Below are 14,103 nucleotides of genomic sequence, written 5' to 3'. Positions count from 1 at the left end.
AATAACTATTTCCCCATGCTAATTTTCCCCCTACTGTTACTCACACCTCCTTGTCAACTGTTTGAAATGGGCCATCCTGATTATCACTACAAAAGTTTTTTTTCTCCTGTTGATAACGAAACCTGTTGATATATATATATATATATCTTCCTACAGTACAGTTACCAGCATCCTCCACTGGGCACTTTAATGCAGCCAGAGATGGTGACAGCAGAGACTCCAGGGTTCTGCTCCCAGCTACGTGATATCGAGGGATGTGTGACAGCTGCCATTTTAGCTGACAGCACAGGCTCAATCAGGGGCCTCCAGAGCTGAAAGCAGAAGTCTCCACAGTTTGAGCTAACGAGCCAGGCTTGGTAGCTGGGGGTTGTAATAAACTTACACTTTCTGTGGATCAGGCATAGAAGCGGGGGGGTGGGGCGGGACACATGAACACACACTGACCAGTAGGCATTTACCTACTGGTTCATGTCCCTACTGAACCAGTAGGGGGGAAATCATCAAGTTTAATTAGTGGAAGTGCAATTAATTGACGTGTGACTATAGAGCTTTGAATGCACAAATACAAGTGTAGCCCCATGTGTGGCAGCATAAGAGACCCACCTTGGGGACCTTTTATTGAATTAAAAGGAAAAGATGTAAATGGGCCGCCTGCTTTAATTCTTTCTCCTGCTCCTCCCCAAGCTGTTCATATATATCAGTGTCACTCAACATGCCAGGGCTACGTCTGCTGAAAGATCTAACTTATGTGTAACAGTGTCATTCAACACCATCACTGCCAACACCTGCGAACAATGCACTAGTATCTATACCCCGTCCTCGCTTGTTTTCAAACCTGAGAACACTTTGTATTTTAAAACCATAGGGATAGTCCTGTCTTGGAAAGAAACGGCCATTCTCTCATCTCAGCGCTGTTTCTCTCTCCTACACGCAAAACCTTCCACAATACAATGAGATTTCAAACAACCGCTTCCATTCAACCCACTGCATCTTTATTTAATGCTATGCACTGGCTTGAGTTTTAACCTTTGCTGTCTTCTTGCTGAGAGAGAAGCATACCTAATGCAGATTAAATGAAATTCCAGCACACAAAAACTTGAGGGGTAAATATAAAACTGTAGTCAGACAGAGATGCTTATGTCATTGCTGAAGAATCTAAAAGGTGCCTAAATAAAAATACCACAAAGACAGAAAATGGTAGAGGGTGGTGGGGAGGAGGCAGAGGAGAGTCAAGAAAATGAAGGAAAATGTCTATAATAAAATATTCTGGGGTGGGTTCATGTTATGTAATTGTTCACAAGCCTTGATCTTGTAACTTCTGTTGCAAATTTTAATGGGAACGTAAATAAGACTGAAGAAAAGAATAAAAAGGCTTGAGAAACAATTCTGCAAGTTTCCGCACTAAAAAAAACCCACCCATCTGTTTGCAGGTGACATGCGGGGGAAAAGATATTTGGACAAATTCTGAAGTCTAGAAGCTAGAGCAGGTAACTCGGAATGGTAAAACTTGGTTCTAGACCTGACTTCCACTGACTCATTGTGTGAGCTTGGGCAAATCATGTAACCGTTCTGTGCCTCGGTTTCCCCATTTTTATAGCAAGAGTAATGATACTTGCCAACCTTTGTAACGCACTGGGAAATCTTTGGGTGAAAATCACTATCTATATCAATTCCAAGTGTTTTTACAATTATTATTTCTGAGAAATAATATTTTTTTTTACCTAAAACTGAGCCATATTCACCACTGAGCTTAAACCCCTCTTCAACCACATTCATTTTTTCCATTTAATTTTAAAAAGTGATCCTTTATTGACACGTACATACATTCCTTGAGGGATGGACGCACAATATTTTGGTTGGAGGTACCTCTCCTCCTGGTCACAAAAACAACTATTGAGTGACTTTAGTAGTATGTGTTGCTAATTTATTCTAATTTGCGAGAAACAAGCTGGGAAGCTATTTTTAAATAGAAATTCAAACTAGGGCTTCACATATTTTTCCTCCCCTGTGAATGTGCAATAAATCCACAGTAGATACTGTATATTCTTTGTAATCGCTGAAGTGCTCACCTATTCAGGTAATTTAAAACCCTATCATGTTTTTCCTAAGAGCAGAGCCAATTTGTTCTGACAAAGCTCCAAACTGAGCAATCACATTCTACCTACCTAAACTTCCCCTGCTGTTCCAACTGCGTAAAGCATCCTTCTTCACTGTCCTAAAGTGCTGTGAAGTGTTCCACCCCAGAGGTGGGTGCATTTCAGTGATGGGAGAAGTGATCTCTGTAAGCATACTATCTGTAAAATATTTGGGGGTTCTTTCGGATGAAAAGGCAAAATATGATGTAATGTTACTATCACAAATAACAAAAATGGAGCGAGAGTATTTTCAAAATGAAATCTAATGGGAATAAAAGATAATTTACCTAGTAAACATTGGGTTTTTTGCTCCTAGTGTGATTATCACCACTGTATGGATGGGAAAAATGGGGTGCACAGAGGTTAAGCGACTTCTCCAAGTCCACACTCTGAGTCAGTAGCAGAGATGTGGTTAGAATCTACTATCCCGGACTCCAAGCCAACTGTGTTACCGAATGGCCCACGTTACCTCTACTGACAAGCAAATTATTTATCAGAAGTGGACATTCTCCCTCTGTTTGCGCACCATTAGAAAATAGAAACAGGTACCTATATCCAGTCTTGCTATTTAAATGTATTCTGTTGTTTAGCACAGTGGACAGAGAGACATAAGAGATGGATCCCATCCTTGGCTCTGCTACTAACTCCTTCTGCGAGCTTGGCAGAGTCACTCAACCACTATGTGCCTCAGTTTCCCCATCTATACAATGGAGATAACTACTTTATATGCACAGGGGTATTGCTACTTTGAGATCCTCAGCTGAAAGAGTCTCTTTATAAGAGCAAGGTGTTATCCTGTTTCTGTAGTTTAACCACCACCAACTACAACAACAGCTGCAACAAACAGGAGAACAAACATTTGTTGATGTAGTGGTCTACTCAAGGGGCACAGCAGTTTCACGTTGCTTGTTCCCTGGCCTTCCGTTGTCCTTTCTGGGCCAGAGAACACACAAAGCTCAGTGCATATAAGGTACATACCTGGAATGCAGCGAACCACATGAGCCAGTCCAGACGATAGTGGTATGGCGTTATAAGGCACGGCCTCCTCTTCAAATCCCCAGGCTTACATTTAAAGTCATACTCCTCCCAAACCGCCATGGGATCATTGGGGTCCAGGCTGGAGGTACCTTGGAAGATGATCTCAGTTCGTTCCCTAGTAATGCTGTAGGAAATAATCATTGCGTTGTTATTTTCTCAGGCTGTGCCAAATCCTAAATAGTAACAGTCAGCAAGGAACTGCCCCATTAACCTAAAATTTCTTTTAACCTGCCTTTGGCTTTTCGGCTAAGGTGAAGTGTGGTAGCAGCTTAACATTTTGATTCTGACAAGCTGCTGAGCACCAATCTATGGAAGGCACTTCCATGGACTGCCCCTTACCACAGCACCTAAGCACCTCACCATCTTTAAGGTGTTTATCCCACGGGTTCTCAAACGCAGGGTCGGGACCCCTCATGAGGTTATTACGTGGGGGGTCACGAGCTGTCAGCCTCCACCCCAAACCCCGCTTCACCTCCAGCTTTTATAATGGTGTTAAATATAAAAAAAGTGTTCTTAGTTTATAAGGGGGCTGGGGGTCGTACTCAGAGACTTGCTGTGTGAAAGGGGTCACCAGGACAAAAGTTTGAGAACCACTGGAGGATATGCCCAGGCCCAACGCAAGAGGTCCACGTCAGTCCTGGCAAGGGGACGGGACCCCAATTGGACCATAGGAAGTCCCATGCAGCCCAGAGGTGGGAAGCCTGCTGGGGCTGCTGGGAACCGGGCCATCTAAAGAGGCCCTGCCCCCTCAGAGGGACTGAGGGGTGGCAGGAGGAGGTGCTGGTAGGCCCAGTGGGACCAAACGTGGCGGAGGTGGTGACTGGGACGGAAGGGACCCCATAAGAGGCTGGGACCCAGACCATCACTGAGCCAGTTACTGAGAGAGACCCAGACGGAGGGGGCCCAGCAGGAGGCCGGGACCCAGACGGTGGTGGAGACAGTAGCTGTGGGAACCCAGACTGGAGGGACAAGGAGAGGTCCCGGGGACAGCTCGCCGGGGGAAGAAACCCTGGCGGCGGCTGGCCTGTTGGGCCTGTGGGCGATCAGGTGATGTAGGGCAGTGCTACTATCCCCATTCTGGGGATGGAGAATCGAGGCACACAGAGACTTGCCCATGGTCACACAAGCCAGAGGAGGGAATTCATTCCAGGTCTCTCAATCATGAGCTCAGCCTCTCCCCCTACTTGGTTTCCAGCACATCCCTCTATCTCAGCCATTCTGACAGTCTAATGGCAGCACAGCCCCTGGCGTGCAAGGCTTAGCTGTGTGACTGCACCACTCATGTGGGACAGTGGAGATTCGGTCAATCACAAAAGTGATCCATACTAATTCAGATTTTCATAACGACCCACGTGCAAAAATGCATGTGTGTAATCTGCACGTGTGGCTGCCCTGATTGCACCCCCCGACTCTGGTATTTGCACATGCAATTTCACGTGACTCCATCTGCAGGATCAGGAGAGAGGCTTCCAGCTGGGAGAAGCTCAGCACAGCCCTTCCTTCGGGTTCACTTAGCAGGGCTGCCGGTCACGGAGCATTAGAGTTCCAGTCTGAGCCTTGGCCGTGGCAATGGGCAGGATACACGAACAGCGCGTCCAGGTTAATTGGTTATGTCTGCTCTAGAATGTGGCAGCCAGCTGGCGTATACAACCCACCCCATATGGAGCACCCCCTAGCAGATTACTCCTGGGGCACCATTAACAACTGTCTGAAAGTGCCCAAGCGTTTCGCCATCCCAGCTGGAGGAGAAGTCTCACGGAGCCATTGCTCAGCAGCCGAGCAGGGGAGGGCGGCGTGTGAGCCATCACAACTGAAGCCAAGAGAAACAGAAAAGGAAAACAAGCTGGCTGTACCTAATTAGACATATAAAAACCACCCCAGCCTTACGGCAGGTCACACACAGACCTAAGTCTTATGATTTGCCAGCCTCCAAACAGCAAGGCAATCGGACAGTGCAAGCACCACACCACAAAAGGAGACCTATAGCGAGGAGCCCATGTCGAAATCCATTCCGCAAGGGCTTTTTTCCCAAAGATCTGTCAGTGACGCTGCTCTACAATGGAGCGCTTTGTTTGCCATGATGTCTGCAGAACAGCATCATTCTAGCTATCAAACTAGTCCAAAACTCCTCCCCTAACTCCGTCCTCTCTAGTCTTTCCATCACCAACCCAAGAAACGGAAAGCTCAGACAGCCATTCCCTCCCCCTTTGCTTATTTCCAGTGATAGATGCTTGCAACTATTGGACTGCCATTCATCTCAACTTATAATTGTTACCTGCATTTAATAGATCTCTGGACTCTTCAGCCAAGTCCCATACTATACCTTCGGCTGAGTTATGAGCCGTGGCTAGCTGCCCAATGGTTAGAAACACACTGTAAATCAGGGACACCAAATTACTAATAAAAGTAGGTTCCTACTGTGTGATTCAAAATATGTCAAGTTTCACATAATCGTATATTCATTATGAGCTGCAATCCTCTTTTTATTGGTTTACATAGGCTGGAATTACAAACATATTACAGCAGCATTTCATCACATGCTCTTTCGGTTCTGGTAATGTTGAAACAAAAAATCTTAGACTGAAGAGGAAAAAGAAAAACAACAACCCAAATACAACAAACTCCCATAACTCCAAGACTCCACCATTCTAAGAGGTGCAGGGATTAATACAACTTTGTTCTCACCACTCTTACCCTGCCCCTTCCAACCCTCCTCCAAAACAGGGCTTTCACGTGTCGCGCAAAACACAGCTCTGTTTTAAAGCGCAGAGGTTTGTTTTTTATCGTGTTTGTTCAAAGCTTCCCTTTCTGCGGAGGTTGAATAGAAATTTCTGCTTGTTTGAAAGGTGGGTAAAAGATCACTTCAAAGCCCAGTGTGACTATGGGCTTGCTGCGTGGTTCTACTGCTCACGGCGTGACGTGGCTTTTACAAAGGTTACGTTTTTGTAACAAGGACCTAACACACCTGGGTAGTTACACTGGGTACCTGCTGAGCCAGAATCTTCAGCAGCCGGTCAGATCCCTCTTTTTATAATCCCCTTTGATAACAGGTGGCTATTTTCTGGGGTATGATCCACAACCCACTCAAATCAATAGGAGCCGTTTCCATCCTTTGACTCAGCAGTGGTTCTCAACCCTTTTGGGCTCAGGAGCTATTTGTAAATGTTTATGACCTGTCACAACCCACTACGCAGTCTGGGGCCGGAGGCCCTGGGGTGGTTTCAGTCGGATCCTGCCCGGCACTCACCCCACAGTGGTGGCTCCTGCAGCTCCTGTGCTGTGGGGCTAGCTGGCTTGGCTCTCCGCCCCGGGCGCTGCAACCTACCGCCTCCCTGACTGGACCAAATCTGTGTGAGTTGAGCTATGACCTGACTCATGGGGTTGCAGTGACACTCACTCAAATTTGGCCTACCCAGACTCCCATTATCATGATGGCTGGGCCCAATCTGAGTGGTGCTGGGACCCCAGAGGTCGCAGTGCCTGGAGCAGGGAGATGAGCCCAGCCCGCCCCATGGGACAGGAGCTGCCATGCGACCCTTTGAAACATTCTGGTCACCCAGTTTTGGGTCCCGACCCACGGGTGGAGAAACCTGCTCTAGAGAACATCTCATGGTCAGCACAATGTGGGCCTGTGGCTGGCAGAAGCAGAGGTCTAACTACGAAAGACTGGCCAGTTTCATCCGGGTTACCTCAGACCCTCCACCTGGGTTAAAAGACTTGGGCCCAGTCCTTCCATCAGCTGCCTGGCTACAGCTCATGTTGACTTCAGTAGGAATTGCGCACACAGCTGGTAGGATGATCGAACTCCCGGCCCTCCAGTTCTACTTCCTCCCCGCAACATCCTCAAGAGATACAGATTAAATTCTGAACAGCTCAATAACTGATCAAGAGGAACTACACAGACTCTCTCCCGTGACAGGCCGACCTGGCTGCAAGCACAAAACCTGGGGAACTAACATGTTGTTTGTAAACCATCACTCTGCTTCTATTTTATACCCCTTTCCTCTCCCTTTCTCTGTCTTGTCTATTCAGATTACAAAGCAGGGAATGTCTCTTACTCGAGCCTAGCACAATGAGGCCTCATTATCAATCGGCCCCTGCACACTGTTGTAATACCAAAGCAACAACAACAGATTGCACATGCTATGTTGAGGGGCTTCTCCTTCCCCACCCCTCTGGTGTTACCGCAAAACCAGCCAGTTTTCAACCGGTAGATAGAGAAACAAGTTCTATGAGGTTGAAAGCAGTGATAAGTATTAAGCCTATGTGGACACTTGCAGAGATAGCTAGTATGACCTCAATAAGGTAGCCCAACCGCCTAACGCAGAACCCTGTATGCTATCACGCAGAAGGCTCTTTTTCAGGGGCATCCTTATGACTTTCCTCCTGCCAGAGCAGAAAGGCAAGGGAGGATCATGGAGGAGATTTTCCCAACTAGAGGGAGGGAGGGAGGGAGGAAGGAAGGAAGGAAAACACACACACACAGACACACACACACACGATAGAGAGAAAAAAAATCACTCTAAATATGACTCATATGACTCTCTTCCTTCTATGCATATTATCATAATGTTTTTATATCTAATATATTGTGCCCCTTAAGAATGGTTATAAATTTAAAGCAAAACTATAGTCAAATAAATCATAATACAGTAGGAGAGGATTTTGTGATCTCTTTCAAGCACACCCTTTCCCCCCCATCCAATGAATAGCTACTCTGAACCTATTAGCTACCAGAGGGATTAAAAAAACCCCATATAAGACACAAAGACTGGCTAATTGACTATATTTCATGATGTTGACAGGAGACTAGAACAGAACAGGTGTCCTGTGGGTCTATTCAAATGATTAGTACCTTCCAAAAGCGCCGTACGTGTTTACTATCCTGAGCGGGTTGAATGAGGTGTTCATGACTTGTCTGGAATTAAGCAGGTTGAGAACGACAGGTATACTGAGATAGGTGATCAGGAGTCCAAATGTGACGTTCACCACTTTGCGGACATAGCAGCCTGGTTGGAACACAAACAGAACCAGAAAGGAAGTGACTTCACCGTCTGAGGTTGCTCAGGATCAGTTCAGACCCTGCTTCTAAGAAGATAGTTTTTTTTCCCCTACAATCCTTTCAAGGTCACCTGACAGGCAATTTCAGAGGGCTGCTAACAGTTGGTGTCAGCTCCCTTTCAAGCTAAAGTGGATGAATTCTTACACGTAATCAAACAAATCCTCGCCAGTAGGCCATGAAATCTCTCTCCAAAGATCTGCCTTTCTCTAAATAGTCTGAGAAGGGGCTGAAAAGAAAAATGTCTAAAATGTTCGAGTAACAACAGTTTTAGTGTAGGAAAAAACCACAGCTGGCATTTAGACATTGTTCAAAATTGCCCTCCTTGTTTTTAAGACTCTCCATGGACTCTCTCCAGCTGATTTTAAACCCTCTCTATTCCCCATCATGGTTCCTAACACCAGTCTTTTCTTTGTCCTTCCTCACCGCTGGTGGAAGAGAGACCACTCCTCCACAGCTCTTACCACTGGAATCTGCTTTTCTGAATCTCCCTGCCACTGACACAACTCCTCTCTTTGACTCTCATCTCTTCCCTGGCTAGTGCCTCTGTACACTTCTCTTTCCTTTGGCTATCACTTATTACGCCGCTACCTCGATATAACGCCACCCGGTATAACACAAATTTGGATATAACGCGGTAAAGCAGCGCCCGGGCGGGGGCGGCACACGCCGGTGGATCAAAGCAACTTCAATATAACACAGTTTCACCTATAACGCGGTAAGATGTTTTGGCTCCCGAGGACAGCGTTATAGCGGGGTAGAGGTGTATTTCAATTTCAGAATTGCATTATTTTAGGTTGCAAAGTGCTTTGGGATATGGCTTGCATGAAGGACACTGCAAACGAGACTGGTGTACTGGATATAATGTGGTATTTCAGTCTACAGAGAATCAGACAAATAAGCTGTATTTTGTCTGGGGAGGATAGCTCAGTGTTTTTTGAGCATTGGCCTGCCCAACAGGTTGTGAGTTCAATCCTGAGAGAGCCACACTGGGGATCTGGGGCAAAAATTGGTCCTGCTAGTGAAGGCAGGGGGCTGGACTCAATGACCTTTCAAGGTCCCTTCCAGTTCTAGGAGATTGGTATATCTCCAATTATTACCTAAGCTAAGGCAGCCTCAAAAGGGTTTTTTGTGCTTATGATTGTTTTTAATTTAATGTGGACAGTCAAAGGAGAAGACTCAAAGCAAATGCACGTAGCTTTCCTCCTATCTCTGCAGGAGCGGGATGGTTATTTAAACCTCTTATATAGTCTGAATAATTGTTTAGTCTGGGAATATTTTTGGAGAATCGCTTGATTCGGGTGGGTTATCTAACCCAGCCCCCTGCATCGCAGCAGGCTGCCTCTGTGATCAGGCAAAGCAATACATAAGTTGCTCAGGGAATTTGTGTTGTCCTTCAGATGGCCTGAGGCTTCTAGCCTGTAAGGAAAAAAAAATCAGATACGAACACCAATGACTGCCAAGTTTTATTGTGAATGTCGGTGCTCCCCAGGTCACCATTTGTCTGGATGCTGTGTAAATATAGGCTTGATTCTGCTTATCCCTGCTTCTCAGACTCCTCTGCCACTAACTGGGTGAATGCATGATGTGGCCCTTTGACAGTCAGCACATTGTGGCCACAGGTCATCTCTTCTTGCATGGCTATAAAGCACCATGGACACCTACAGCACTGTGTACATCATAACCATGCCCTCCGAGTTGCACCGATCTGACCTTCAACCACAGTTACAGTATAATCCATGTGGAGAATGGCAACAGAAAGGAGTGAAACTGGCTGAAGAGGTGCAGGGTCTGCTTTGCAGCCCAATTAATGGGAATCTTGCCATTGACTTCAGTGAGACTTGGATCAGACCCTTAAGGTATGTCCAGACTACCCACCGGATCGGCGGGTAGTGATCGATCTATCGGGGATCAATATATCATGTCTTGTCTAGATGCGATATATCGATCCCCGAATGTGGAACTCCACCAGGGCGAGAGGCGGAAGTGGAGTTGACGGGGGAGCCGCGGACGTCGATCCCGTGCCATGAGGACGGGAGGTAAGTCGAAATAAGATACGTCGACTTCAGCTACGCTATTCCTGTAGCTGAAGTTACGTATCTTACATCAACCCCCCAGCCCTAGTGTAGATCAGGCCTTAGATACCAAGGCGCAGATCCTTAACGGTACTTAGGCACTTAAGTCTCATTGAAATCGACGGGAGCTGGTGCCGTGAATATCTGGTCCCATGTGACAGGCTCCTTATAAAAACCTTCACGTGAACAAAAGGGGCATAAAATGCCACACACTCCATTCTTCTGACCCTTGGCATTAACGTTCCTCTAGGACTTTTGCTACATGGCCCTCCTGTCCAAGGCACCGACTCAGCAATCCATTCTTACTTAGCACGTGCATAAGCGCTTTCTGGAACAGGGATGGATTTAAGCTGGGACTGAACCCAAGTTTGTAGCAAGTATGGGAGGTTCTTCTAAGTAACTCTTAACTTGTGGTCTGCGGGGACCCGTCAGAGAATGTCCTGGAGTAAATTTAGGAAGTTGAGTCATAGGAGGATCTCTTGCATTCTCAAAATGATTCACAGATTGGTAAACTGAAGAACCATTTTTCTGTCTCTTCTCCAACAAGACAGGCATAGGTTTGCTCAGAGTGACTGAAAAACACAACTCAACAGGAGATCTCTAGCATCACTCCAATCACTGGATTTACCAGCCTGCCGGAAAGCGACTTGGAATTTAAATGCTGCAACTAAAAGAGATTTCTTCTAGTAAAATATTTAAAATAAATACATAGTGTAATGAAATGTAATGAGCATTACGGAAACTAAACACTTTTGTTTAATAAACGGCATAATCTGAGGTGGATCGGGCTTGCTTGGAAAGAACTACGGGCAGGCATTTTATTTTGTAAACATGTTTTTGTCTTTCCAAGGGATGTTTGGTATATTTAAAAACTAGCATCTGTAACTGATGTTGATATTATGTTCAATTTGTTGCTTACATATTGTTTATACAAATCCTAGAAACAGTTCTACATCTGTTACCCAGCCTCATGTAAGTAAATCCCCCTTCTCTCTGCGCTATCAGTTCTCTTTGGGGATATGATTTTCTTTTTTTAAATCTTAGCAGTGTACATTAGCCACATGGTTCACTGTTCCTTTTTTATTCAGGTTAACAAAACTTCTATTTACTTTTTCATGCTATACCTGTAGGCCAAACCTTATGCCCAGGCCAATCTGACAGCCAAGTTCTTGATGCTCGAACAAGCCTAGCGTTCTTGACAAAGTCTGATAGCCCCACTCCTTAAAATCTGTGAGAGAGGATTTTATGCCCTCCCCCTCCTTTTTTTTTGATTTGGCACCACATTAAATTACTGATTTAATTCCAGAATCAAAACGTTCTGCTTATGTTAGAACCATGACGACTCCCGAATAGTCTAAAGACAACTGGACAAAGCTATTATGTCCATTGTGTCAGTGGCAAATACTGCAAAAACTGCAAGTGTGATAAATGTGAAAAACGTTTTCCACGTTTAAACATAAAAAAAAATACCACTGAAATTCTGGTCCCATGGACATCAATGGGAGTGTTGTTACTGACTTCATCGGAGGCAAGTTTTCTACCTATATATTGCTTACTTTGTTACATCTGATGCTTTTCCTCGTGCTGAATAGTACCTTAAAATACTCCCACTGAAGTCAATGGAACAAGGTGCCACCCACCAGGAGCAAAGATATCAGAATTTTAGCTTTAGGGGCTTATTTTTCTATAAGCAGATACAACCCACACTAACACCATGTAAGTATCCCCCCATGTAGCTGGAGGATAGAAGTGTATAAGTCAGCTCCTACCTCTGTGCTAATGGTTCTTTAGTGTAAATAGCAGAGGCTTAGGTTTTAAGATCCAGAGTTCCTTCAATGTGAGTGATCCCCCTAGGGAATTGTCACACAAAGATACTTCCCTTCCCCTGCATACATAATAATCAGACCTAGCTCATGTAAAGTGCTTTCCAAAGGGAGGTATCATTATCCCTATTTTACAGGAGGAGAAACAGGCACAGAATGGTGAAGGGACTTGCCCAGCAGGCCAGTGGCCGAGCTTGGAATAAAAGTGATAAGAGCACTAGGTAGATAAGGTTTTAGTCCTCACGGGAATGACCTACCGTATCTCAAAGGAAGCCTCTGTCCTGCTGCCTCTTTGGCTTGTATCTTCAACACCTGGTCCTTCACACATCCCTCTTTGGAACTGAATAGGAATCCCAAGCAGGCGTCATCAAAACAGGCAATGCTGGGCACTATGGTTAACCAGTTGAGGAAGCTCAGGTTCCCACTGATAATTAAGACCACCTAAGTAGGAAAGAATGAAAGCACTGGGTAGTTGAGAGTTTAGGCAGGGGAATGCACTGAAAAAGTGTCATCTGGCCAGGTTTCCAAGCGATTGTGTCCCAGCCTTAGTACAGTAGCATTTGTCTATAGGTGGAAAGGAAACGTCTATGTGCACAATGGTTTGTTCTCTTGAAACAAGGTTAGATGCAGTGATAATTACAGCTGCAGTGACTGTAACAAAGTATCTGGGAGTCTGAACATGCCCTGCCAACCTGTAGAGAAACCTCTACGGTCATTGTGGTCATCCTCTGGGGAAGGCCTCAAATCTCAAACATCATTTCACTCGTCGTTGCCGGTGGATCTTGAAGACAGGGCCAGACAGCCCTGTGCCACAGGGGCTTTCACCTGCTCAAGCTCATGGAAATGTTGAGTAGATCCATTTTTTTTTAAATTACTTTAAAAATATGTATAAACATTTGTACCCGGTTGCTTCTGCACTGCAAAGGGGGTTCCCCTTGCATTATTTCCTGGCTCTGGAGGGACCGTGCACTGAGCTGATTTTAACTGGAGACCCAAGTGCACATTGACACTGCGTGATCGTTGCAATCCTACAGCTACTCTAAACCACTAAAAACACAATAAAAAAGTGTGTGTGTGTGTGTGTGTGTGTGTGTGTGTGTTGGGGAACGTTATGAAAAAATGGCTGAGCTTCCTCCACCTACAGTCATGGAGGAGGAGGAACTGAGTGGCTGTGGATGGCACTTCTCTCATGTAACCTCAGACACGCAATGTCTGGTGACAATTCCCCTGCAACAGCCCTGGCTTTCCACACAGCTCTAGAGGCAACCACCTCAAAGAACTGCAATCACTGGGAAGTAACCACTTTTTCTTCTTGGGATGACCACTCACAGGAGAAAGGCCCCTAAAGGGTATACTGTAATACCACACAGAGCGTAAACCAGAGTAAAGTGCTTGAAACAACAGCGAGCACAGTCCTTTCTCAGAAGCTATTTACATGCACCCAATAGCAGTGACAAGAAAACCCTGGATACCTTGTTATCACAACCCTGCACACGTTTCTCTGCTGAACTTCCTCTTGTCTGAAATTACCAAAGACATGGCAAAAAAAACCCACCACACTATAGGCCCGAAAATGCTCCCACGGACACTCAAAGTGAGTTCTGCCATTACTTTCAGTGGGAAAAGGATCTCCTGTGCATGGTGACTTGATTTCCCTACTCACCTCTGTGACTATGCTGTTTGGTTCCATGTTTGATTATCTATGTGGTTACTTCCTGATTATGCCCACATGTTGGTGAAACCAAGGTTTCAGAAACCCTAGAAGAAAACTTTGGCGCTTCTAATTAAAAAGCAGCCCTTAAATATCTGTGTGTTTTTGAAGAGGTATTTTTTATTTTAGCTTTTATTACCCATTTATGAGGATGTTTTGCATGTGTAACGCAGAACAGAAAAAGTGGGAACATTTGAAAGCTCTTGGGAGAGCATGAATATTTGTATATATTAGGCCAGGTTTTTGAGATATAGGATATTTT

The 14,103-nt window shown here is 45.4% G+C and overlaps 1 protein-coding gene across 3 annotated transcripts in view; it reads right to left on the bottom strand.

The window, feature by feature from the left end:
* The window catches only part of LMF1 (lipase maturation factor 1), a 329,598-nt gene that overhangs the window by 26,848 nt on the left and 288,647 nt on the right, over window positions 1–14,103 (bottom strand). For all 3 annotated transcript variants that reach the window (XM_039493486.1, XM_039493485.1, XM_039493487.1), the window contains 3 exons: window positions 12,388–12,571; window positions 8,029–8,182; window positions 3,114–3,297 (listed from right to left, as the gene is read on the bottom strand). In XM_039493486.1, the coding sequence (XP_039349420.1) occupies window positions 3,114–3,297; window positions 8,029–8,182; window positions 12,388–12,571 (522 nt within the window). The remainder of the gene's footprint in view (window positions 1–3,113; window positions 3,298–8,028; window positions 8,183–12,387; window positions 12,572–14,103) is intronic.

This window comes from Mauremys reevesii, linkage group 10, assembly GCF_016161935.1.
Source record: "Mauremys reevesii isolate NIE-2019 linkage group 10, ASM1616193v1, whole genome shotgun sequence".
NCBI classification, from domain to species: Eukaryota; Metazoa; Chordata; order Testudines; family Geoemydidae; genus Mauremys; species Mauremys reevesii.
The sequence above is the reverse complement of the archived record's forward strand: the minus strand, read 5'-3'. Positions and strand labels throughout refer to the sequence as shown.